This window comes from Zingiber officinale, chromosome 8A, assembly GCF_018446385.1.
Source record: "Zingiber officinale cultivar Zhangliang chromosome 8A, Zo_v1.1, whole genome shotgun sequence".
NCBI lineage: Eukaryota > Viridiplantae > Streptophyta > Magnoliopsida > Zingiberales > Zingiberaceae > Zingiber > Zingiber officinale.
This window is the reverse complement of record NC_056000.1, coordinates 27,118,860-27,146,789: the sequence shown is the minus strand read 5'-3', so window position 1 is coordinate 27,146,789 and position 27,930 is coordinate 27,118,860. Positions and strand designations below refer to the sequence as shown.

Below are 27,930 nucleotides of genomic sequence, written 5' to 3'. Positions count from 1 at the left end.
CGTATTGTTCTGCCCTTTTGCTTCGACGGGCGTAGTCTTCTTTCGAAATCCTTCGCGGCTACGGAAAGACCCCGCGAGCTTCCTCCGTTCGTCCTCCGAATCAATCACCTCGAGCGACTCTCGGGGTTCCTCTGCCTCCCCCTTCCGCTGATTCTCTTCGGGGAGTGCCTCAATTCCTATATCCTTCCCGATCTCTTCGCTTTTTTTTTGATTCAGAGAGATCCGTGGGGATTTCCATGCCAACCGCCATGGTTTGATCTTTTCCCTCCAGTCTGATGACCCTTCTCGGTCTTGTTCTTTTCGAATTTATATGAATTCCTAATGGAATTGGATTAAAGAATCTACTTGCTGCTTCTGGTTGGGGCTTCGGTTACCAGAGCCGCCGTCTTTGTGTTGATTGATTTTGTTAGGGTTTTAGTGGAATTTTTTTGGTTTTGGTTGCCTCGATGAAAGTGGAACAGAGTTGTGTGGAGAACAGGCAATTGGCAGGAGCCTCGAGCTCGTCCCTCTCTGATGGAAGTTACGGTCTGTCGAGGGTTTCGACAGCTATTTCTAGCCCACTGAAGTCTTCTTCGTCACGGAGGTACTGCTTTTTTGCTTATTTGGGATTTGAGTGCTTAGCGTAATGCTGTTCAATTTTATGCATTGGAAACTTTGTACTGATTTTCTACGGCTATTGGTTGCTGGTTAAACTACGAGAACGGAAGGTCTTCTTTTTATTAAAAAAATGGAAAGCAAACTAAAGAGAATTGTAGGGTCCGTTTTTATGGAAGTATTGTCATGCACATTTTAGAATCTAGACAAGTGACGTTATGTCAATTGGTCATTATCGAAATTGTTTTTCACTTATTTTTAAAATAATATTCAAATATTTATTTTAACTGGACCTGCAGAGTTGAATATAAAATTACAGTTTTTATCCAGTTATCTGATAAAATTAGTCCATGTAATATAAAATTTTTATTGATGTGAATTTCTTCAGATATTGATCCTTACCTTAGTCATGTTTCTTGAACATAATACCATCCAGATTACCTCACGCTAGGTTTTCTCTACATTGTCATTCTATGTATGACAATTCATTGATTCATAATTCATTGCATGCTCAGACTTGGGGTTCATAGAGATTTATGGAGGTTATAATACGCCTAATGGAAAAGTCAACTATTCTAGATAATTGCATCTTCTATTAGGTTCATTGTCTATTATAGTCTCATTGTGCACAGTCTATGAATGGAACTCTGATTGTAGAAGAACCACAAATTTTCTTTGAATTTCAATCTAAGATTGATGGAGGTTATAATACTCGTAAAGGAAAAGTCAACCATTCTAGATAGTTGCATCTTCTATTAGGTTCATTGTCTATTCTAGTTGCATTGTGCACAGTCTATGAATGGAACACTGATTGTAGAAGAACCACAAATATTCTTTGAATTTCAATCTAAGGTATAAATTGTGTGTCAAGAGGTGCAGCAAATGAAGATTTCATAGATGATAGCCACTCATCCAGTTGCAAGTAGATTGTGTTTTTATCATATTAATTGCACTTGATCATATTAAAAAAAAATTCTTTACTGATTTCTTCATCTTATATTCTTGAATTCCTTCATTCAGGAGGACTAGTGGTCCTATAAGGCGAGCAAAGGGTGGCTGGACATTACAAGAGGCAAGTGTCTCATTCACTATTGCTGAGTTTAGGTCCAAGACACGTGTGTTCGAAACTGTCAATATAGTTTTAATTAGACTAATTTAAGACTCTTTGTAATAACAATGCTTGGACTTAGAGGAGGCCACAAAACTCCTTACATATCATAAGCAAAGTGTTTCCCAAACTGTGAGAAATGCACAGAATTTTGGTGCTTTTTAATCTCCATGTTGCTAGAGTACATATTTTAATTTGAAGCATATGTTTTCTAGTTACAACTAATTTAAGAGACATGTGAAACAATGCATCCTCATAATTTCTTCTTTCTAGTTTCGGTAATATTTATTTTTGTTTATAGGATGAGACGCTGAGGAAAGCTGTTGAAGCTTACAAGGGAAGATGTTGGAAGAAAATAGGTATACTGGTCACTTGCTAATTGTTTATGTTGAGTCCCACACTAATATAGTCATCACTTTGAAAATTTCGTTGCATTGTGTGCCCATGACTGCACCTAATGATTTAGCATATTATAACTTAATAACTTGACAATGTTTATGAGTGAAAGCTCAATAATTATTAAAAAAATTGCAAAAAATTACATTTTATGAAGGACAACTAAATCAGAAAGAAGCTCAAGGTAAGGAAGGAAGCATACTTGTTGGTTGTATGTAAGGATGCAAAATTTTTAGGTGGGATCATAATTGTATTGTTTGGAATTTGTTCATGTTACAGACTGGGATTCAGTAACCAATTTAGGCCTTTATTGTTAGCTCATCTGAACCAAGATAGGTTTCAACTAGTAACGGTATCTTGCAGATTTGGTTACAAAGGGTATTTTGCTTGGAAACTTCCTTCGGTGTTCAAGCCAGTACAATGCTTGTGTAGGCTTAATTTAGAAATAGAAAGTTCCATATAAGCATATCAACTGTCACATTATGAATTGATAAATGCGTACTAACCTGTCCATATATAGGCATACATTGGATAGACAGTTTAGCCCAGAAGTTTTGTCCTGTGCCATGAGGAAGTCTGTCATTTGTTTATGGAAGCCTCATTTTTTTCTTTATAATGATGAGCTAATTGCAATTGGCACCACTTCAGGCACCACTTCATCTAAATCTTTTGTGTGGATGACTTGAAAGTTGATGACTTCCAATTGTTTTGACATTGATCATGGTCTTCTCCTTGATTTTTTGAGAGCAGCAAAGAGTTGCTCGATTTGCTTATTTTTGAACAACAGAGGGTGTTGAAAGTTCTTCTTAGACATGCTAAGAGGGACTACAAGCTTTTGTGGTTTTGTTTGTCATGCAGAGAAATTTTCAATCCATAAAACCCACTTTTCCTGCCATGCCCACAAGATCAACGGTGATTCTTTCCCAATCCCTCATCTGCAGTTGATCCTTTGCATCTTGAATACTTTAGATTAGCCTTGGCACATAAAGTCCAAGTCGGCGTTGTGTTTGATTGAGTGAAAAGCATATAACAAGGGGAGATTAAGATGAGGTTGGTATGATATTTTAGAGGTGAGTGTCAGTAGGGACCAAACTGTTAAACCATTGACTTTGATTGGAAGTGCCTCAAACATTCAGACAAAGGGGAGAATAGATTGGTTAACTTCATGATATTATAATGTATGTGACTTGTGATGTCAGCATTGTAGGTAGATTTAACCACATTCACAAGTTTGATAATGACCTCTAGGTTATCCTTTTTAGTAAATTTGATGCCCTTAGCAGTGTCTTTGTGTGAATTCCATCAGAGTATCTCTCCATGTATAGTAACATTGGTGGTGGGTATGGAGCCATGTACTGGATTCAGAACATTGGTGGCGCATTATTCAAGTTAGCAAGCCTTAAGGTGTTGAACATTGTGCAGATGACCATAGGTGAATTTTATATCATGGTGGATGCATGGTGTCTGTTTTCTTAAGGGGCATGGCTCAGTAAGCCTGGGCACTAATTAGTTCGGGTTAGCAGACGAGTAAGGAAGGCCAGATCCACTTGCATAGGAATGTAGCACATACAATTTGTTCAAAACATGAGATAAAGCATCATGGGTAGCCATGTGGTGGTATGGGCACTATGGTGAAGTAGGCCAATGATAAAGTTCAAAAACCCATATAAGACCAAAGAGTTGGTGGGTGACAGCAACCATTAACTTTTTTTAGGGAAAGAGCAACAATAAGTTTTTATTGGTGAAGGCTCAGGCATGTAGTGGAGTTTGGTCTAGGGGGTATTGTAAGATTCTAAATATATTTCTTGTTTTGGTGAGTATTGCATGCATAGCATAGTATTTTTTAGAGTTGGATATTTTGCATTGGGTTTGTGCCTGATGGGTTCATGATTGTTGGATTGTTTGGTGGTGATGATCAATTGCCAATAGAAAATTAGAAATTAGTAATTTTTTTAACGAATCACATATGGTGGGGTCTAAAGATGAAAACCAACTATAAGCCTTTGGTTTAGTTGGTTAAAAGGATTCAGAAAATTAATATGATATGTTTCTTTGGCCCTTTTATTAAGTTGACAATGTTCTTTGCCAGACATATGTAGGTTGCCATCATAATTTAAGTTTTTTTTTTCAAAAGCTTTGACCATCAAGTTTTGGTATCCATTAGAATAAGTGACAGCAATTAAAGCATTTACGTGCAATACAATAGTTTATGTTTGTGATATATGAGTTTATGCTTCAAACTTTTCCTTTCCAGCTGAATTTTTTCCTGATAGAACTGAGGTCCAATGTCTTCATCGGTGGCAAAAGGTTCTCAATCCAGAACTCATTAAAGGTCCATGGACCCTAGAGGTTTGATTTTACCTTTTTTTTTGTTAATTTGCTAAAGCTTCAGAAATTTAATGTTTTGAGAGACTATTTTTTCCTTTCTTGTGATTTCAGGAAGATGAGAAAATCACCAGTCTTGTAGCGAAATATGGACCTACAAAATGGTCCATGATTGCAAAATCTCTTCCTGGTCGTATTGGTAAACAATGTCGAGAGAGGTAGTTGAATATCATCAGCTTTAGAAAATGAATTCATAGGAATTTGTTCTAGTAATAATATGGTCAATTCTCTCTCACACTAAATTCTTGGCCTTATCATTGAGTCAATCATTTCATGCATATAAAGGATAACAAATATCTCTTACCTGTGGTATTTGTTGGAGGCCTAAGGCTGATCATCCTGTCTCTGACATTCTGAGTGTTCCTAACTGCCCCCAGGGTGTAGCGCAGACGGTGGGCGTGTGACATCTCTGACGTAATGGCCAGGGGTCTATTCTCATGAACTGATGATCTGGGATTTACCCTACTATGCGCCTATGACTTGTGTACCTGCATGTACCTCTCTCCATATCCGTGAGGCCGGTACTAGGGGGGTCGCTAAGATAGCGGATCTACCTTTTTTTTCTTAGTGTTCCTAACTAAACTAGAGATTCCTCAAATTACCCTATAAATTCTTGCCTAATTTGTATTGCAACAAACAATATTTAACATTTATTATGACTTGAAACCATGTGATCTATAACACCAACCTAAACACTGTGACATGCACCTGGTGTTGAATGAATTGTAACTTAGCAAGCATCCTCTTAACGAGTTAATTACTTGTAAATATCTTCTACACCAGTAGGAAATGAGATAAAGCTGAAAAAAAAACAAAAAACAATTAATGCACATTTTAGTGAATTTTGAAGTCTTTTACTAATATCAGTCGTGGCTTCTTCATTTATTGCTACAAGATTAAAAATTACTGCTGCTTGATACTGAGTACAAATATCATTTAAGTTTCTCCTATGGTTCACACTCCTATCTTGTAAGTGCTTTTTATCGTTGGTTTGAATACATTTTCAGAAAGCGGCTTTACAAAGCTGTAGTGGCGTATTCCTTCTGCACATGGCATCAAAGATCTAACAGATTATAGTCTGATCAAATTGAACATATAATTTACTTGAGGCTTTGGCTTTCTTCTTTCCGCTAGGTTATGATAATGCTGTAGGATGACTGAAGCCCAACATATGTTATTTCATTTTGGTGTGTATTTTTTGCAAACTATTCTTTCTGTTCATAAATGGTTAAAGTTTAATTATCACTTCATTATATGACTTTGCTTCACCTTATCTGATGCCTGTGTGTTCTTTAGGATATTTAAAAGAAAAACAGCATTTTTGACAATCTATTACTGCATTTTTTTTTTAAAATAAAATGCAGTAACATTTTTACTAAAGGAAGTTATAGTTTGACAATTTCTTCTGAAAAAACCCTTTATTTCTTTTAGGTGGCATAATCATCTAAATCCTGTGATAAAAAAAGATGCTTGGACTGAAGAGGAGGAGCTTGTTCTCATGAATGCCCATCATGAATATGGAAATAAATGGGCAGAAATTGCCAAAGTCTTACCTGGAAGGTATTTGACCCTCACATATAATGCTAATGGTTATATTAACAAGTTAGTTTCATTTAACTGCATTTCCATTGATATCTATATAATTTAGGCTTGTAAAAGAGAAAGAGATAATATATTTCCAATAACCTAATCTGCTCATAGGTATTTATATACATAAGGAGGGAAAGAGGATCCTATAATTATGGTATGCCTATCAATCATTAATTACAATCAATCTTAATCCCTATAATCAAACTAATCTAAATCAATCATAATCCCTACAATTAAGGGAATCTTTTGGAAGTATTCAACACTCTGCCTCAAGCTGGAGCATATATGCCAATAATATGCAACTCGTTACAAAATTTTGAGAATCGTTTTCCTCCTAATGTTTTAGTGAAGACATCTGCAACTTAGTTGGATGATGATGTGAATGAAGTGACAATTTTTTGACTCATTACACACTAATGAATAAAGTGCTTAGTCCTCATGAAAAACTGAGTTACTTGCAATGCGAATAACTACTTGATTATCACATTACATTGACAGTGGTTCATTGTAGGTGAACGCTAATTCTTTAAGCAAATTCTTCAACCATAATAGAACAAAACTCAATCTAAATATTTCTGATCTTTAGGGTCAGGAGGGATGAACAGAATATGTTCCTTCTTCTTGTGAGATCCCAGGAATAATTCAAACAAACGTGACCACAAGAGATAGTTAGTCCCATTCAATTTTTTAGTAGTAGCCAATTAGGTTTAGAATCTTTTACTTAATCATAAGAGGAAATCATAGGCAGAACTTGAGTAGTAGCAGATTAGGGCAGTGTTGGTTGATCCAGTAGGTAGTCGCAGCAAGGGACATTGACGCTAAAATTGACAGTAAGGGACATCGGCATTGAAATCGGCAACAAAGGACGTTGGTGTCGAAATCGACAACAAGGGGCGTTGGTAGTAGGAGGCACAAAAATAGTAGTGGCGGCAGAAAAAATAGGTCAGAGAAGGAGAATTCACTCTAATACCATGTAAAAGTGAAAAAGATAATATATTTCTAATAACCTAATCTGCTTATGTAGGTATTTATATACATAAAGAGGGAGAGGATCCTATAATTATGGTATGTCTATCAATCATTAATTACAATCAATCTCAATCCCAATAATCAAGATAGTCTAAATCAATCATAATCCCTACAATTAAGGGAATCTTTTGGAAGTATTCAACTAGGCTTTTGTATTTCACTTCCCCATAACATGCAACTTTAATAGAATCTCAAAGTTTTAGCGTCCAACTTACGGTTTGTGGTTCTTCTTAATGAGATACCATCAAAGGAGGGTCAATGTTTTCTTAGGTAGTGTCATGAGAATAAGGTGTAGTAGACTAGTTGTAACTGAGCAGGTCATTATCATTGCCATTGCAAGTTTGAACTATTTGAGATCAACCACATGGATTTCTCTCTCCACTGAATTATATGCAAGAGTATGTCATTATCAATGAAAGTCAACTAAATCACTTTTACTACATTACCTAAAGTTTTCTTGGATATTCTTCTATTGCCTGAACCATCAACTCAGGTTGTTTCAACTCATCTAAAATCTGTGAGTCACCTTTGAAGATGTTCATACTGTTTTAAACTATTTGGAGCTGCACCTAATTGCTACCGGATAGTAACTGATTAGATGTTCCTATAATTATGTGTGCATGACCAAGCTCCGCCCTGTTTCTGCTCGGTCAGTTTGTTTCTGTAATGCATTGTGTTGTGTCTAGTCAAGTTGTTCTTGATTGAGCCTTGTTATGTCTCTCAATTTTATATAGAGGTTATCTTATTTGGATGTTGTGAACTGTACAGTTGGAGTTTTAGGGAGTTATATGTTCAGCTATGTTGGAGGCGTGGAATCTGATCGATGTACTATGCAATAAGATGAACTACATAGGGTTCATGGGAGATCCCTGATGAGCTTACCTAGGGTGCTATGGCAGTGTAACCCTACTAGGATTGTGTGGGAGCCATGCCCTCAGCTTGAGGCTATTTCTATAACCTTGGAGCAAGTCAGTGACTTCTAGACTTGCCAACCTGACCAAGCATTCTCGACTTGGTGCTATCATTAGGCTGTTAAACCTGGCAATTTCTTGATTTCTATTGATGCAGTTTTAGATAGCAATTCAGACAAGTAATTGCCTTTGTTTTTCCAATTTGAGGGACCGAACTGGCTGAACGATTCTCAACTTTGGAATTTAGGACTTGCTAACTGGCCTTATGTTAACTCGGAAAATACTGCATATGTTTCGTATGCATGTTCTACTCTCTATAATAGGAGGGGTAAACTTTCACATATATGTCTATCATAACAAATAGTGGAGGCAAGAGATCACTAGTGATGGATATGTTTGAGGGCAATGTAACTTAATTCTCTTTCTCTGACCTGGACACAGGCAAGCTTTCTGGATCATGTACAATTCTGAGTGTTTTGCTTGATCTTGTTTTTCTTTTGTACCATTCTCTTCTTTGTGTTCCTTGTGATTTTTGTCTATTAAGTGGTTTTTGTGTTACTATCAACGAGTGACAGTTAATATTTCATCTGTTAGAAATCGGTATTGAAAAGTACCACAATCCTAACATATCATATCAAAACCTATACTAGGGTCCAAAGAAGGTAGTGTAATTCCCTTACAAGTTTATATCCAGTTTGTGTCAATTAGTGCAAGTAGACACAGTCATGGATATTAGTTAATCCATGTTTATGCAACAATTTACATGTCTCATATCTGTGTAGTATACCGCATAATAAATTGCATGTCTCATATCTGTGTACAGCATGACAAGTTGCATGTCCCATATGCGACGTAGTATTACTGTCTGTCAAGTTTGTGTGTGCCAATAATCCAAGTTCTTTTTCAACTTTGCAATCCATTTCATGTGGTTTGGCATTCTCATATGCTAGCTTGTCTGTTGTGTAAAGCACCTCTTAGTCAGAAAAAAAGTCCATTATTTGCACTTAAAAGGTGTGATAGACTTTCCAGGGCTCAACCCCATGTTATCATGTGTTGGTACACATGCACTTTGAAATAGAGAAAAAGAGCTGGCTAAAGGCAGAGCAATGGTCTCATTAATGAATCAAGCAGATTGGTCTGACAAGTAACTGAACTGGGCATATTTACATACCAGTATATAAAGTTTCAGACCCTTATGTGATTATATCCTTTTTTAGTAAGACATTTTATATCATTGGTCTAAGGTCAATACATTTGTTAACATTATGAGATGAAATGTGTTTGTCCTACTGAAGGGGTCCGAACTTCATAGTGTGATTTTGATCTTGTATTAATCAGGTTCAGGTTGGCTATGTTGGGTTGGGTGTCAACCATGCCTTTGAAATTTGCTTAAATCCAAATCTATAATGGAAGCTGAATGAATCTATATATATAATTTCATCCTTGTATGAGGTCTTATATGCAAAATTATTGGCTGTTATGTCAAAATATTATCTGTTAAAACGATAAGAGGATGATTATTATCATCATCGTTCAATTCTCTAGATAATCATTTTTTTTTATTTGTATTTTGTAAATGAAACTGGTAGTTTATTTTTTGTGACTGCTATTACAGTTTCTAAGATGTTCAAGAGACCCTTATTAATTTATGCTCTTCACTTGTTAGAATTTTAAAGGATTAGATGAATCTACCAAGAAGGGGAGTCTTGGCGCAATAGTAAAATTGCCATGTGACCAAAAGGTCACGGGTTCAAATCCTGGAAACAACCTCTTGCAAAAAACAGGGTAAGGCATCGTACAATGGATCATTCCCCGCGACCCTGCATGGCGGGAGCTTCGTGCACCGGGCTACCCTTAGATGAATCTACCAAATTAATATTTTGTGACGATTTAGATGAAATATTACAAAATATTCTGCCAAATGAAATGATTTTAATATGAGATGATCTAAATGAGCATGTCGGTGTGAAAAAAAAAAGTAATATGAGAGGATACATCAGGGTTATGAGTTTGGAACGAGAAATGAAGAAGAGAAAACTATATTAGATTTTGTGATAGCATATGACTTTATATTAGCTAATACATTTTTTAAGAAAAAAGAAGAATACTTAGTCACGTTCAAAAGTGGGAATAATAAATCGTAAATTGATTTTCTTATGGTTAGGAAGAAGGATAAAAAGATTTGTAAAAATTACAAAGTCATCTTTGGAGAAAGCTTAACTACCTAATATAGGTTAGTAGTGTTGGATATACGCCTCAAACATAATATCAATAGAAAGAAAATATATGACCCCTAGAATTAAATGGTGGAAGAAAGGATGAGAAGCAAAATATATTTAAGGAGAAGGTGGGAGTACAAGTGATCCTGTCCGATAGTTGAGGCGACGGAAGCTGAGGACGTGGCACTCCGGTTGACCGTGTGTTGACTCCTCGAGACCCTGCAACCACAGCTACGTCAGTGCTGAGCCAGGGAAGGGGTCCCGGTGATGACCCTCCGACGCTCAAGTCAGTCATCGACGATGTGTGGAAGCATAGCAAAGTAGCGAATAGTAGTAGCAGCAGTAGATTATCGCATACCTCCGCTAAAGCTTGAACTTTCTTTATATAGGGCTCCTGTAGCGCGCGTGCATGTTTTCCGAGGCATGCACGCCTCCCGAAGCTTTCCCTGAAAAGATGTATCAGTACAGTGTCCCTAACACAATACCTTAACGAGTCGAGCATACCTCTGAAGTGACAGTGGAAGCTTTTGTTGTAAGACCAGCCGCCGACCATGCCGCCTGTCAGTGACACATACAACAACAACAACAACAACAACCAAGCCTTTTCCCACTAGGTGGGGTCGGCTGTATGAATCCTTTTACGCCATTGAGCTCTATCTCCTATTATATCATCATCTATATTTAAATAAATTTTATCTTGTTTTATTGTTGCTAACCAAGTCTTTTTTGGTCTTCCTCTCCCTCGTTTGATATGCATGTTTATCATAGTTTCACATCGCCTAACTGGAGCATTTATTGGTCGTCTAAGTACATGTCCGTACCATCTTAAACGTGTCTCTCGGAGTTTGTCCTCAATAGATGCAACTCCGACTTTCTCTCTAATGCTCTCATTCCTTATTTTGTCCATCTTCGTATGTCCACACATCCACCTTAACATCCTCATTTCTGCAACTCTCATCTTATGCTCATGTGCCCGAGTCATAGCCCAACATTCAGCTCCATATAACATAGCAGGTCTAACAGCGGTTTTATAGAACTTACCTTTAAGTTTAAGAGGTACTTTACGGTCACATAAAACACCCGACGCTCCCCTCCATTTCATCCATCCTGCTTGTATTCTATGTAAGACGTCTCTCTCAATCCCTCCATCATTTTGTAAAATTGATCCTAAATATTTAAATCTCTCGGTTCCGGGCAACTCGTCCTCTCCTATCTTAACAATTGTTTCCAAAAAAATAATATCCAACTAGCAATGTCTTTTACGGGGCCGAGCGGGATAGTCGCTCGACTCGGATGAGTGTGTTCCTTGGCCGAGCGGGAAGGCCGCTTGACCTGCGCTTCCGCTGTCATGAGAAAGCTGCTCGGCTTCCCTTCTATTTCTTTATAGCTCTGTTGTAAATCTGCTCTGTTCTTATAGCTCCATATAAGGCCGAGCGAGGAAGCCGGTTGGCGTGCTCTTGCAAATACCCGACAGTTTTTCTGAGCGTCGGAAGCTCGGAACCTCGCCGAGTTGTTATGATTTCGAATCGGGTCTTCTTTATCCCGATCGGGCGAGCGTGCTACCCGATCGACCAGTGCTCTGGGGGCGTTTGATCGTCTTGACTGGCTCCCACCATGACACTGGCCTCCACTATGGCAACGGGGTGGGGCCCTCCCCCTGATCACCGCATCACAAGCCTCCCCTTCAAGTCTAGTCGAAGGAGGTTGCAGTCCGACTGACTCGACTAGTGCGCGCCGATTTCTTCCTGATCGGCCTTTATCATTGTATAGACTTCGATCAGGCTGTACCTAATCCTCGCCGATCGACCTTCTGAAAGTAGTCGCGCGACCGAGCATCATGCTTCTTTGATCCGATCGGAAGAACAAGGGTTTACCCTTGTAGAATGTTTCCTCTGGCTGTCTTAGGCGAGCGGGGGCTCGGCTGACGTTACCCGAATATCTTGGAATTCGTGCAAATCCTTTTTCATTAAGGCAGAACGGGTTCCCATGCCGCTCTTAATTATCGGCCAGTGATAGCACTCCACGTGTTAGACTCGCAGCCGTCGCACGCCTGACGCGACGAGCATTGATGGCGATGTTTGGCGGTTTAAATTCAATGGTCGGATCTTCGCATAGGTTTTTGCGACCTAGATCGGACGGCTCCGGTAGGCCGAGCCTTGGGTATATGATCTCGTTGCCTTCGCCGCCTTCTCCACTTCTGCTGCCGCATCCCCGACTCCTGCTATCCGGCGATCTTTCGTTCTCCTCTTCCGGCGGCCTTTTGCGCGTCTTCTCCGACCATTTCTCTTCCGGCGACCTACATCCTCGTAAGCTTCCTTCCTCGCTTTCGATCTTCGGCCTTTCCTTGTTCCTGGTGTCTTTCCAGTGATCTTTCTGCTTCTTCGTTCGCATTTCCTCCGCTGTTTTTGCCTTTTATCGCAATGGCGAGCTCTTCTCAACCGTCGAACCTTCCTCCTGGGCTCTGGTACACCACCATGGAGACCAGGTTCGATGATGGCGACGTTGAGAGCCTTAAGAATTCTTTTGAGATTCCCCCTGATCACGAGATCATTTTAGCTATTTCATCCGATCGGCCAAACAATCCGCCGACCGACACCATCTGTTTGTTCAAGGACCAATTTGTGGTCGGTCTCCACTTCCCTATCCATCCCTTCATCATTGAAGTTTGTAATTATTTTCGTGTTCCCCTTCCACAACTTGTACCGAATTCCTTTCGCCTTCTGTGCGGCGTCATTGTGTTGTTCCGGCTGCACGACATCCCTTTGACTTCCCGAGCCTTCCACTTCTTCTATTACCCAAACAGTCCGAACTGGGTACCTTCTCGCTTCAGTCTCGGATCGGGTTGGTTTTCTTTGACAAAATGCCGACTTCCAATAAACATTGGAAAGAATATTTCTTCTTTGTACGCCTCCCCAAACGATCGACCTTCTGGACCCGCTGACAGGTCGGCTTACCACCTCAACCCGACCTAAAGAAATACAAGAGCCACTCGGACTACCTTCATGCCACCTCCATGTCGGCCGACCAAAAGTATGACATCCACAAGCTACTGCACCGGACTCCCGATCGACTTAGGTAAGAGATTCCATGTACATTTCTCTTTTGATTCTAACTGATTCTTCTGCTTCTCTTGCAGCCGAAGTTATGCTGCGCACTCGGATGTCTGGCCTTGCGAAACTTCATAACGCCGAGATCGAGGCGGTCGTGGTTAAGGAATTGGCGAATTGCGACCTATAACCGGTCGGCTCTCAAGACGAGAGCGCAGCAACTCTCGTCCTGGCGAGTGGAGGGGGGCAACTAACCAAGCCCCCAGTGTCGAGGTTGTCGGCAGCGCGAAGCAACCATCTGAGCAAGTGCCCATCGTCCGCTCGGAGAGTTCGGATTCCTCTAGCGAGCCGTTGCTAAGGCGTAAAAGGCGCCGCACAGAGTCTTCGCGCTCTGCTGCCTCGGCGGTGGGATCTGCCGAAAGGGTTGTGGTCGACACCTTGAATCCCTCCGCGGTTCCTGCGACTACGCCCGAGGTATCCTCCGACCGGACTCCATCGGTGGCCGAGTTGTCGCAGGAGCCTATCGCCGTGGAGCCCTGGCTTTTATGCCGCCATCGCGACCATCGAGGGTTCGGCGATCGACCATCCTCCTGGCATCTGCGTCCCGGTCGGCCAACCCAGCAACCTTGGCCCACTCGGCTTCGGGCAGCCGACAATCCGTCACGGCGATCCTTCACTTGCCCATGGAGGAGTACAGTGAGCCGAGTGGCCGGTCGAGCACTCCTGAGCATCAAGTCATCATACGTGGTCCGCCAACCCAAGTCTGGGAAGAAGACCGAGCTCGAGCGGCGGTGATGCCCCAGGCACGCTCACCAATAGTCATACCCAGATGACAACCGGGGTAAGCTCCTTGTAATTATCTTTCTTCCGATCAGCTCTAATCATTTTTCTTACTCCAGGTCTCCAGCAGCTAACCTACTGCCGATCCGAGGGAGATGGCTAGACTGAAGGCCGACCTGGAGAAGACGGCAAAGCTTCTCAAGGCCGAATGGGCTAAATCTTCCGGCCACGAGGAGATGTTGGGTCGACTCAAGAAGTAGGTCAGCACGTTTGACAAGAAGATCGAGTCCACCACCGCTAGGAAGAACCGAGCCATCGAGGACCTGGAACTGAAGAACAAGGAGGCCCGAGACCTCGCTAGCAAGCTCAAAGACACTGAAGATTTTATGGTGACTGAACGAGCGAGCCGATCGGCGCTGGAAGCCAAGCTCCAGGGCCAGCTTTCTGATAAGGATGCAACACTGAAGCTGGCCCAGGATGAGCTAGGGAAGGTGAAGGCTGAGCTAGAGGGCTCCTGAGCGGCGATGAAGATTTATTAGGACGCTGAGCCGAGTCGGTTTGCAACACTGAGACAAAACTGCATCCGCTCGGACGCGTTTAATGGCAAAGTCATTACTCGTTACCTTCGGCTCTGCAACCTCGCGATAGACGAGACGATCAACCAGCTCAAGGCGGGCGACCACCTCCCCGAGACTTTGAAGGGCAGCGTTCGGGATAAGATGACCGAGTCGCCACCCGACGATGCTCTGGATTACCTTGAGTGAGGTTGAGCGTTGTAAATTTTTGAAGTCTTAATGTAAGCTCGTTCATTCGGCAAAGCTCTTATCTTTATCCTGCAACTGTGATCTTGAAATGTAATCTTGGAAATTTTGGTTTTAATATATGCGCGCCCGTTCGGCGAAGCATTTCTTTTCACAGCTTTTCTTATTTTTGCCTATAAATGTCCCTGATCTCATGGCCATAGGGGCAGGCTCGAATTTGAGGTTGTCGTTCGACCATTCGTGAGGACACGCGTTTTAACGTCGCCGCTCGACGACTTGGTACGACAATTGGGGAAGACTTGGGTTTAAGGTCGTCCCTTGACCGTTTGTGAAGACTGGGGTTTTAGGTTGCCGCTCAACCGTTGGTGAAGACTGGGGTTTTAGGTCGCCGCTCAACCGTTGGTGAAGACTGGGGTTTAAGGTCGCCGCTCAACCGTTGGTGAAGACATGCGTTTAACGTCGTCGCTCGACGATTTGGTGAGGACTTGGTTTTAAGGTCGCCGCTCGACCGTTGGTGAAGACACGCGCTTAACGTTGCCACTCGACGATTTGGTGAAGACACGCGTTTAACGTCACCGCTCGACGATTTGGTGAGGACTTGGTTTTAAGGTCGCCGCTCGACCGTTGGTGAAGACACGCGTTTAACGCTGTCACTCGACGATTTGGTGAAGACACGCATTTAACGTCACCGCTCGACGGTTTGACGAAGACGAGAGTTTAACGTCGACGCTCGACGGTTTAACGAAGACGAGAGTTTAACGTCACCGTTTTACAATTTGACGAAGACGAGAGTTTATTGTCGTCGCTCGACGATTTGATGTAGCCGTTCGACATGTAGCTTAGAAATCTTTTATTTTGGCCCTGCATTCAGAGAGGACGTACAAGAATGTATAAATACACGATACTTGCGCACCTCTCATCCAGCCTGATAGGGTTGGAGATGGTTTGTGCTCCATGGTCGTTCGAGCCGCCTTCCAGTCTCGTCCTCTAGATAATAAGCACCCGAGCGGAGCTTTTCCATGACCTTGAAAGGCCCTGCCCATGGGGCTTCGAGCTTGGTGACGTCCCCGATGTTGGGTTTTTCGGGCCGCGAAAACCGCTTTTTCGCGTCGCGGAAACCCCGAATCACCCTAGCCAACGGATCTCGTGCGAAGAAAAATTCAAAAACATACGAGTACGAGTTACAAAACTTCTAGATCTACATGATGAAGATCTTTACCCTTGTTGCGTGCCCTTTTTGCGTATCCCGCTCGTCCTCGGTACGCCGGATCTTGAAGTTGTCAATGTAGACAACTCTCTACACGTATCCACACGAACACACTAGGTGGAGGTGACCAAAAAACCAAGGTGTGCTAGTACCTATGTGGTTCGGCCAAGGAAGGAGGAGAGGGAGAGCTTGAGAGGAAGGAGATGCAAAATTCCACACTTGAATGAATAATGAAAATCAATTCACACCCCATTCAAAATGTGGCCGGCCACCTTTCTCATGTGTAACTCCCCTCATTAATGCATTAAGTTGTCATCAAGGAGAGAATGTAACTTCCATGAGGTGGCACTCACTAGTAACTTCCATGAGGTGGCAACCATGATGATGTGGAGTAACATCATTAGTCCACATCAATGCCAACTCACCAATGAGGTGGCATAAAGTCAAGTCAAACTAGACTTTTAATCTTCCTCTCAAGTCAAGTCAAACTTGATCAAATCTCTTCCATGGTTGATCTAATCTAACCATTTGATTCAAGCCAATTTAATATATAATGAATCTAATTCATTAAATTAAATTGATTCAATGAGTCATAATCTAAATTAGACTCATCAACATACGAATCAACTCGAGTCCAACCTCAAGTTAGCCCAATTAGATTACTTTAATCCAATTAGATTCATCAAATGAATCTAATCCTCTTGATTCATCATACGAACCTAATCTCCATCTAATTGTCCTTAATGGGTTCTTATAGCGTTGGCAATGCCCTAAACTCATTTAGAGCATAAGTAATGAGCGGATCTAGCAACACATCATTACTACCCAAGTTACAAGAATGTCGAGATCCGACATCACCTTGTGACTACTAATCGTGACTCCTCACAAAATACGACAAGTGTCCTTCTATCCTGACATCTAGATTGATCAATGTGAGACATGGACCGTGTCATCCTCGACCAATCTAAATCTTGAAACCCAAGTAGACTCACTAAATCAAACGAGCTCAATATCCTATATCGACTCATTTGGGCGTCATGCACTTGGTCTCACTCTATCAAGAATACCGATGTCTCTCCCGTACATAGGAGGGATAGATCCCATCTACATCACTCACATCCTCTCGCATAATTTGTTATATACCCAGAATCGCCTTTATAGTCCACCCGGTTACGGCGTTTGACGAAACCAAAGTACATAACCCTTATGTAGGGATCTATGGTGACTTAGTGTCTAAGGACTAGTAGTCATACTAATAGCCACATGAGAAAGTATATGACACTCATATAACGATCCATGATACTTTCTCATGGCGGGTCATTCAGTATACATTCTCTAATGTATACCCATGTGGCAACTTGATATCTCTATATCCATGACTTGTGAGATCAAGTCATCGAGTTGACCTACATGCTAGTCTTATTGCATTAACATTGTCCCTGAATGTTAATACTCGACTAGGAATGATTAAGAGTAGTGTTCCCTATATCATCTCACTATCGGTTCAACTAACCGATTGATATAGGTGAGAACCGTCTACTCAAGGACATTATTATACTTAGTTTATTTGGCACCAATACAAGTAAGTATAATAACCAAAATCCAAATGCCTTTATTTATATAGAATATGATACAATAAGTCCAAAATACAATCATCAAATGATTGACTCTAGGGCTCTAGCTAACACCCGACTGACTTGATTTTCTTCCATATGAGGTCGTCGACTTGGAAGGACCTCGGGATCACCCTCTGATTTTAAGTTTGCTTCATCCGCTGCTGATACGCCATCAGCCGGACGGCTACTTCGGCGCGCGCTTCGTCTACCAAGTCCAGCTCCAAAAGCCTTCGCTCGGCGTTGTCTTCATCATAATGCTGCACCTGATCGGACGACTGCTTCGCCGCCATACACCAGGTGGAATGGGGTCAGACCGGTCCCCTCCTTTGGCATCGTGCGGAGGACCCACAGCACGCTCGGGAGCTCATCGACCCAGCTGCCCCCCATATGGTCGAGCAGAGCGCGCAAGACTCGAAGGATTTCCCGATTGGTGATTTCTGCTTGCTCGTTGCTCTGCGGGTAGGCCACGAAAGTGAAGGCCTGCTGGATACCATATCCTTCGCACCACTCCCTGAGCCTCTAACTAGCAAATTGTCTTCCATTGTCTGAGACGAGCCGACGCGGGATGCCGAACCGGCAGATGATGCTTTGCTATACAAACTTGATGACCATCTGCTCAGTTATCCTAGCAAGGGGCTCGACTTCGACCCATTTGGAGAAGTAGTCCATCGCAATGAGCAGGAACTTCCGCTGACTGGTTGTCATGGGGAATAACCCTACGATGTCCATGCCCTATTGGTCGAACGGACAAGATACAGTGGAAGCCTTCATTTCCTCTGTAGGCCGGTGCGAGATGTTGTGGTACTTCTGACAGGATAAGTACGTGGCCACCGTCCGAGCGGCATCCTCCTGGAGGGTCGGCCAAAAATACCCGGCCAGTAGAATTTTCCTCGCTAATGAGCGGTCGTCCGGGGCTATCCGCAGGATCTTTGATGTACTTCTCGTAGTATGTAATCGATGTCCTCCGATCCAACGCATCTGAGTAAGGGTCGGGCGAAGGCCTTCTTATAAAGTTGATCCCCGATCAGTGTAAACCGACCTGCCCTTCTTTTTGTCATGCGAGCATCCTCCGGGTCGGAAGGTAGAGTTCCCGCACGTAAGAACTCTGTTAGGGTTTTCCTTCAATCGCTCGGGAAGGTGACTCCTTCCATCCGATTAATGTGGGCCACCAATGAAACTAGCTTTATCGGCTGATCGACGTCGATCGGCGTCAGTGAACTGGCTAACTTGGCCAACTCATTTGCAGCCTGATTTTTCGATCGGAGGATCTTCTGTATGACAACCTTCTGAAAGTTGGACTTCAACTTTTCAAAGGCCTCTACGTAGAGCTTGAGTTGGACGTTGCTTATTTCGAACGCTCCAAACAGCTGCTGAGCGGCCAACTGAGAATCCGAGTGGATCAAGACTTTAACTGCTTCGACGTGCCGAGCAGCCTGTAAGCCGGCTATTAGCGCCTCGTACTCGGCTTCGTTGTTGGTGGCCCTGTAGTCGAGCCGAACGACCAACTGCATCCGATCTTCTTTCGGGGAGATGAGTAGTATGCTGATGTCGCTCCCCTGTCGAGTGGGCGAACCACATCCACATAGATCCTCCACACGGCTTCTGGCTTCGGGCCCTTTACCTCGGTGACGAAATCTGCCAAGTATTGTGCTTTAACGACAATTCGGGGTTGATATTGGATGTCGAACTTGTTGAGCTCTGTTGCTCATTTGATTAGCCGTTCGGACGCCTCGGATTGAGAAGTACCCTCCCCAAGGGACTGTTGGTCATCACGATTATTGAGTGAGCGAGGAAGTACGGGCGAAGCCTTCGAGCGGCGAGCACTAAAGCATAAGCTAACTTCTCAAGATCAGTGTAGCGAGACTCAGCATCTTTTAATATGTGACTTAAAAAGTACACCAGTTGTTCCTTGCTGCTCTGCCTAACTAATGTCGAGCCGACCGCATGCTCTGTAGACGACAGGTAGATCCGGAGCGGCTCGCCAACACATAGTTTGGCTAGGACAGGCAGGGAGTTGAGGTATTCCTTGAGTTCTTCGAATGCCTTGTCGCATTCCTTATCCCATTGAAATTTTGTCGTCCGACGTAGTATTTTGAAGAATGGCAAGCTCCGATTGGCTATTTTGGAGATGAATCTGGATATCGCTATGATCCGACCGGTCAGTCGCTGAACCTCCTTCAGCTTGTGGGGCGGGGGCATATCTTGCAATGTTTTTTACTTTGACCGGGTTCGCCTCGATGCCCTGCTCGGTTACGATGTAGCTGAGAAAGCGCCCACTCTTTGTGCCGAACAGACACTTACTTGGGTTCAGCTTTATCTCATAAGCCCTGAGTGCCCGGCAGGTCTCCTCAATATCTGCATATAGGTCAGCCGCTCGGAGGGATTTATCAGGATATCATCTACGTATACCTTCATATTACGGTCGATCTGCCGTCGGAACACTTTATTCATCAATTTTTGATAAGTGGCTCCAACATTCTTGAGTCTGAACGACATGACGTTGTAGCAGTACGTACCGTCGACCGTAATGAAGCTGACATTTTCTTGATCTTCGCGGGCGAGCGACACTTGATGATAACCTTGGTAGGCATCTAGCATGCAGATCAGCTCGTATCCTACATTGGAGTCCACCATCTGGTCGATCCGAGGTAACGGGTAGAAGTCCTTCAGGCATGCTTTGTTCAGGTAACGGAAGTCAATGCAGACTCGCCACTTGTTGCCCGGTTTGGAGACAAGGACAACGTTGGCGAGCCAGCTAGGAAATTGAACTTCCCTCACGTGTCCGGTTTGCAACAACTTTTCTACCTCCGCCCGGATGATCAGGTTCTGCTCGGCGCTGAAATCCCTTTTTCGCTGCTTTACCGGACGAGCGCCCGGTCGGACATGTAACTCATGCTTAGCTATGCTTGGAGAGATGCCGGACAACTCTTGTGATGACCATGCAAACACATCATGATTTTGTTGGAGACAGGCGATCAACTCCGCTTTCTGCTCGGCTCCTAGATCCGCAGCTATGAAAGTGGTTGCCTCCGCTCGGCGAGGATGGATTTGGACTTCCTCTTTTTTTTTTATAGACTAGGGCAGGAGGTCTTTCAGTAGCAATATTTACCTCTAGTCGTGGAGTCTTCCGTGCTGACCTATCTTCGGTTTTGACCATCTCGACGTAGCAGCGCTGAGCGGCTAGTTGATCGCCCTTGACCTCTCCTACCCAATCGTCTACCGGGAATTTGATCTTTTTGCAGTAGGTAGAGACTACTGCCCGGAACTCATTGAGGGTCGGTCGGCCCAGGATGACGTTATAAGCTGAGGGGGCGTCCACCACGATGAAGTTCGTGGTTCGGGTCCTCCTAAGCGGTTCTTCTCCGAGTGAAATGGTCAATCTTGTTTGGCCGATCAACAATACTTCATTGCCGGTGAACCCGTACAGCGGGGTCGTCATAGGCAACAGCTCGGCCCGATCGATCTGCAGCTGATCGAACGCCTTCTTGAAAATGATGTTCACCGAGCTTCCTGTGTCAACAAAGATACGGTGAATGGTATAATTAGCGATCACCGCACGGATGATCAAGGCGTTGTCGTGAGGGATCTCGACTCCCTCCAAGTCTCAGGGTCCAAAGCTAGTCTCGGGTCCGCTCGCCTTCTCATGGCTGCACCCCACCGCATGTATCTCCAATCGTCGCGTATATGACTTCCGGGATCGATTGGAATCGCCGCTGGTCGGACCGTCGGCGATGATGCTTATTTCTCCCTGGGCGGCATTGCTTCGATTTTCTTCCTCCCGAGTGGAGGGCCTGCTTCGGTCGTCCCGGCCTCGGGCAGGCTCAGCATGCTCTCTTCGCTGGTGCTGTCGCTCGAGCGATCTTCCCGCGTCTCGTTGCCAGTGGATTGATGTCTATGTCGCCGATCGGGGGAGAGGGATCGATGGCGGTAGTTTTGCTGAGCCGGTCGACTGACGATGGACATCAATCCTCGGCAATCGCGTGTGTTGTGCGACACGGACTGGTGGAAAGAGCAAAACATAGGTGTCCATACCTTGCCCTTTGATGCTTTTGGCCGGTCGGAAGCGACATGCTGCACGGCATGCGTCCTTGTCTCATGTGGCCGCCCTCCTTCGACTCTTGGCCCCTTAGGCGGCTGGTGGTTGCTCATCAGTCGGTGTCCGGTCGGCGCCGAGTGTTCGTCTAGCGTCTCCTTCCTTCTAGCTGCTTGAGCTTCCTCCAGGTTGATATACTCATTGGTCTTTTTGAGCATGTGATCATAATCCCTGGGCGGCTTCCTTATGAGTGATCGAAACAAGCCTCCCTCGACGAGCCCTTGAGTGAATGCATTTATCATGGTCTCGGATGAGACCGAAGGGATATCCATGGCCACATGATTGAAGCGCTGAATATAGACTCGTAGAGCTTCTCACGACCCTTGCTTCAAGAAAAATAGGCTGACGCTTATCTTTTGATAGCATCTGCTGCTCGCGAAATGGTGTAAGAAGGTCGTTCGGAAATCTTTGAAGCTTCGTATGGATCCGTCCGGCAGCCTTCTGAACTATCGTTGCGCCGAATCGGAAAGCGTGGTGAGGAAGACTCAGCATTTCACTTCATCCGTGTACTGGTGGAGTGTGGCCTCGTTATCGAACCTATCCAGATGATTATTTGGATCGGTCGAACCGTTGTAGGACCCGATCGCCAGCGGGGTGTAGTGCTTAGGGAGAGAATCTCGCAATATGTCCTCGGAGAACTTGCGGTTGATCCGTTTGGGAGAAGTGTTGCCCCGAGGCGCCTTGCCCTTTCGTGCGTCCCGAACGGGTGCTTCGTCCGAAGAAGATCCCCGCTCTTGGTGGTCTTGAGCTATCTCCGAGGGTGTTTGGAACAGTGCCCGATGAAACAGTATGGGCACGGGTGGTGCCTTACCATGCGTATCGGTTAGCAACCTGTTCTGCCCCCAGATAGAAAGTTGCTCCGAGCGGTCCTCGTGTGCTGCTCGACCTCCTGCTGCGGACGTTGCTTGCTGCGCTTGCCGATCGGCTAGCACCTTCTGTTGTTGCTGCTCGACTATCTTCTGCTCTCGGGCTTGCACGAGTAGGTCGAGTTCTTCTTGGGTGAGCGTCATTGTGTGAAGTCGTCCAGCATATTCCATCCTCTCGGCTTGGATGCAGGTTGCGTTCCCACAAACGGTGTCAAATTTGATCCTGTCTGATAGTCGAGGCGACGGAAACTGAGGACGTGGCGCTCCGATTGACCGTGTGTTGACTCCTCAAGACCCTGCAATCACAGCTGCATCAGTGCCGAGCTAGGGAAGGGGTCCTCGACGATGACCCTCCGACGCTCAAGTCAGTCACCGACGATGTGTGGAAGCAGAGCAAAGTAGCGAATAGTAGCAGCAATAGTATATTATCGCATACCTCCGCTGAAACTTGGACCCTCTTTATATAGGGCTCTTGTATCGCGCGTGCACGCTTTCCGAGGTGTGCACGCCTCCTGAAGTTTTTCCTGAAAAGATGTGTCAGTAAAGTGTCTCTGACACAATACTTTAACGAGTCGAGCATATCTCCGAAGTGACCGTGGAAACTTTTGTCGTACGATCTTCTGTCTGAACTAGTCGTCGACCATGCCGCCTGTCGGCGGCACATGTTCCCAAAAAGATAATATCCAGCTAGCAGTGTCTTTTAATGGGTCGAGTGAGATAACCACTCGGCTTGGATGAGTGTTCTCTGGCCGAGCGGGGAGGCCGCTCGACTTGCGCTTCCGCTGTCCTGAGAAAGCCGCTCGGCTGCCCTTCTATTTCTTCATAGCTCTGTCGTAAATCCGCTCTGTTCTTATAGCTCCATATAAGGCCGAGCGAGGAAGCCACTCGGCGTGCTCTTGCAAATACTTAGTAGTCTTTCTGAGCATCAGAAGCTCGGAACCTCGCCGAGCTGTTATGATTTCGGATCGGGTCTTCTTTATCCCGATCGGGCGAGCGTGCTACCCGATCGGTCAGTGGTCTGGGGGTGTTTGACTGCCTTGACTGGCTCCCACCATGGCATTGACCTCCACTATGGCAATGGCTTGGGGCCCTCCCCCGATCACCGCATCAACAAGTATTAGGTGAAATACATGGTGACTCTAATACGACATGAGATAAGATAGTAACTAAGAGTGTATTCGGTCAGTGAAAGGGATATGCACCACTAAATAAGAAATTTTGGTAGTGGAATGAGAAAGTATAAGAGAAACGGAAGGAAAAACTAATAACTTATAAAGAATTATATATTTGTTAGAACAAGAAAATTTTAAAAAAATATACAATAGCCAAGAATGCGACTAAGAAAGTAGTGAATAAAACTAAGAATGAAACTTTTGAATGATTATATCAAAAATTGGATACAAAAGAAGGGGAAAGAGACATTTATAGAATAGCTAAAGGAAGAGAAAGGAAGACAAGAGATCTTATACAAATAAAATATATTAAAGATGAATATAATATGATATTAATAAACAATGGAGAAATAAAAGAGCCGTGGAATAGATGTTTTCATTATTTTTTTAATGAAGGTTTAGGTGACCAACTTAACTTAGGTAATTTAAGTAGGTCAAATAAGTATAGAAATTTAAATTTTTATCGTAGAATTCAAACTTTAGAAGTAGAATAAACTTTAAATGGAATGCACAATGGAAAAGTTATTGGACCAGATGATATTCCGATAGAGGTATGGAAGTGCCAAGGGAAACAAAGTATTAAATAACTTATACAAATATTTAACATGATATTGAAAGTAAAAAAAAAATATCATATCAATGGAGGGTAAGGACTCTAGTTTCCTTATATAAGAATAAGGGAGACGTGCAAAATTATGCAAACTATAGGGGTATTAAACTAATGAGTCATATCATAAAACTTTGGGAAAAAGTAATAGAAAAAAATTAAGGAAGAAGATGACTAAAAATCAATTTAGGTTTATGCTTGGAAGGTCGACAATAGAAGCTATACATCTTAGACAACTAATTGAAAAGTATCGGGAGTAGAAACAAGATTTATACATGGTATTTATTGTCTTAGAAAAAACTTAAGATAGAGTCCCAAGAGAAGTTATATGGAGAATTCTAGAAAAGAGAGGTGTTAGCGTAATATATATTAAATTAATTAAGGATATATACGAGGATGTAACGACTAGAAAAGACTTCAAGCGGAGTAACTGAAACATTTCTAATAAAGATAGGGTTACATCATGGATCAGTTCTAAGTTTCTATATTTTTACACTAATTATAGACGAACTCACTACACACATTCAAGACACAGTACCGTGGTGTATGTTGTTTATAGATGATATTATTTTGGTAGAGGAAACACATGGAGCAAATGCTAAACTATAATCTTGGCGGGAAATACTAGAAGGGAAAGGTTTTAGACTTAGTATAATAAAGACAGAATATATAGAATTTAATTTTAACAATATTAGACGTAATGAGATAATTGTTAAGATAGGAGATGATGAGTTGTCCGAAACCGAGGGTATTGAATATTTAGGATCATTTTTGCAAAACGATGGAGGAATTGAAAGAGATGTCTTACATAGAATACAAGTAGGATGGTTGAAAGGGAGAGCGTCGGGTGCTTTATGTGACCATAAAGTACCTCTAAAATTTAAAGGAAAGTTCTACAAAATCACAGTTAGACTTGCTATGTTATATGAAGCTGAATATTGAGCTATGACTTCAGCACAGAAATAGAAGATGAGAGTTGCAGAGATGAGAATGTTAAGGTGGATGCGTAGACATACGAGGATGGACAGAATAAGAAATGAGAGCATTAGAGAGAAAGTTGGAGTTACAACTATTGAGAGAAAATTCCGAAAGACACGTTTAAAATAGTATTGACATGTACTTAGACGATTAATAAATATTCCAATTAGACGATGTGAAATTATGACAAACACATATCAAACGATGAAGAGAAAAGTTAAAAAAGACTTGGTTAGCAACAATAAAACAAGATAAAATTTATTTAAGTATAGATGATAATATAATAGGAGATAGAGTTTAATGGTGTAAAAAGATCCATATAGCCGACCCTACTTAGTGAGATTAGGCCTGGTGGTGGTGGTGGTGGTGGTGGTGGTGGTTGTTGTTGTTGTTGTTGTTGTTGACTTTTAATGCTTATAATTTTTTATCGTTTTCTTTGTGGCTAGGACTGATAACTCAATAAAGAATCACTGGCATAGTTCGTTAAAGAAAAAGTTAGATTTCTTTTTGGCTACTGGCAAGCTTCCACCTGTTCCTGTGGATGGTTCAAAGGATATGAGAAGCCTTGACAGCAGACAATCGCTTCATTGTTCAAGTGATGGGTCGGACATAAATGCCAGAGCGTTTTCTGAATCAGCCAGTTCCATGGACATTGATCTCCCTGCTAGACAAGGGTTGGAAGACCAAAAACACAGGTTAGAATCATCAACAGTTGAGTCTAAGATGGAAGCTATAAACAACTTGATTGTGAGAAGAATTCATGATCCCATTGTTGAGTTCAGCACTCATACAGAATCATCAACAATTGAGCCTAAGAAGGAAGCTGTTAACAACTTAATTGTGAGAATAATTCATGATCCTGCTGTAGAGTCCAGCACTCATACTCTCACACCTGATATCTGCACTAGATCTGATCCTGGGACAGAGTTGGCAGAATGTAGTAACACTATCGACAAGGATCAAAATGTTGAATCAAAGTTGGAAGCTTTAGCTAATCCAAATGTAAGAGGAATTCACAGTCCCTCTGTACATTGCATTAAAGATATACCAACCTTTGATGTCTCAACTAGATCTCCAGAAAATGAAGTCACAGATTGTAGAAACACTGATGAGGATAGTCGACTGAATTGTGTATCTGAGCCGATGCACCAGGAAACTCCTCTTGGTTCTCTCTATTATAAGCCACCTCAGGTAAAAGATATTTGTCTTTCTGAAAATTATACAGTCATAACCACATCTACGAATATGCAGCAATCATGTGGGTCATGCGTTGTGATATCACCTGAAGGTTACCTCACTCCGTCCTCAGTAACGGCAAAAGGTCCTATTCAAGATGTTCATTCCATTTTAAAAAATGCAGCTAGAAGTTTCCCAAGCACTCCGTCCATATTCTGCAGAGGAAAAAAGATGGCAGAAACAACTCTTGATTCTGATGCTAGTACTTCAGGGGTAAAGTCTGCAAAACTTATGGACAATTGTGCTTCTACTGGAGAAGGAAAAAATATACATAATTTGGAGACAATTGACAATTCAAAGTTAAGATCAAATCCTTGTGACAAAGGAGACTTATCAAACAACAGGAAGAACTTTGATGTTTCTCCCCCATACAGGTTTAGATTCAAAAGAACTGCAACTATCAAATCTGTGGAGAAGCAGCTTGATTTTTCAGAAAATGATTCTAATGGGAAAACAAACCCCCTTATATTGGACGTGGACACTTAAACTCTACCTAATTCAGTTACCATATTTACAAGCAAACAGGATGGTAGACTCTGAGCCTTTGTAAATCTATAATATCAAATTGGTTATGACCTGCTCTACAACTTGTGACTATCTTGGGAACTTTAGTTTACTTCAATTCCTTCAAAGTTTTTGAGACAATATATACAGCTCGATGGAGATTTCACACATGATAGTTTTTTATTACCATTTATTTATTGACTTCGTGTTATACAAAACTCAAAGCAAGTTCCCTGCCTGCCTTCTCATTCAAGTGATTATGCTACTATTCAGTTTCTTTTGTCTTATTAGGTTCGAGGTTTTCATGGACCTGAATGGCTCAAGTCTTAAAGATATGATCCGTCTCTCCCTGTAATTTCAAATTGAACCTGAATAAACATTCTATTGCTTGCTGGTCTCTCTTAATATGCATTGATTGGAAGAAACAATGATATTCTACAAGGATTTGTTCGTCTGAATGTGCATATGTACAGAAAATTCTCTCAGTTGAATATCAAAAAGACGTTCAACCATTGAAATTACTTATCTGTACATAAAAAACCCTTGTCATTCCATCAATATTTAGATTTGTGAGGTGAGAAAATGATCCTGCTTGATAACCTTGATTCTATGAAGTGGTTACACAAGAGTAAGCATCCAATTTGTTTGAGATTCCAAAGGGTTGAAGAACTCAGACCAGAGATTTGTATCATAATAACGCTTCCTTATTATTATTTCAAGCCATTCCAGCATGTGTATCAAACTAAACTCAGGTAAGTAATATTTGACAGTGTACGTTGCACACCATCTAGAAATGATATCCATTTAAATTGAAGTTGGATAAACATGGTT

The 27,930-nt window shown here is 42.6% G+C and overlaps 1 protein-coding gene across 3 annotated transcripts; it reads left to right on the top strand.

The window, feature by feature from the left end:
* Window positions 1-2: 2 nt before the first annotated feature.
* On the top strand, window positions 3-27,499 carry LOC122008148 (transcription factor MYB3R-5-like). 3 transcript variants are annotated; one of them, XM_042563760.1, is made up of 9 exons: window positions 3-583; window positions 1,615-1,666; window positions 2,004-2,061; window positions 4,353-4,447; window positions 4,538-4,641; window positions 5,915-6,043; window positions 25,806-26,550; window positions 26,611-27,185; window positions 27,391-27,499. In XM_042563760.1, exons 1-8 carry the CDS (start codon window positions 447-449, stop codon window positions 27,079-27,081), a joined length of 1,791 nt encoding a protein of 596 aa, XP_042419694.1. In that variant the 5' UTR covers window positions 3-446; the 3' UTR covers window positions 27,082-27,185; window positions 27,391-27,499. The 3 variants fall into 3 exon arrangements, with proteins under 3 accessions (XP_042419694.1, XP_042419692.1, XP_042419693.1); XM_042563758.1 differs by having other exon boundaries at window positions 25,806-27,185; XM_042563759.1 differs by having other exon boundaries at window positions 25,806-27,499.
* The last annotated feature ends 431 nt before the right edge of the window (window positions 27,500-27,930 follow it).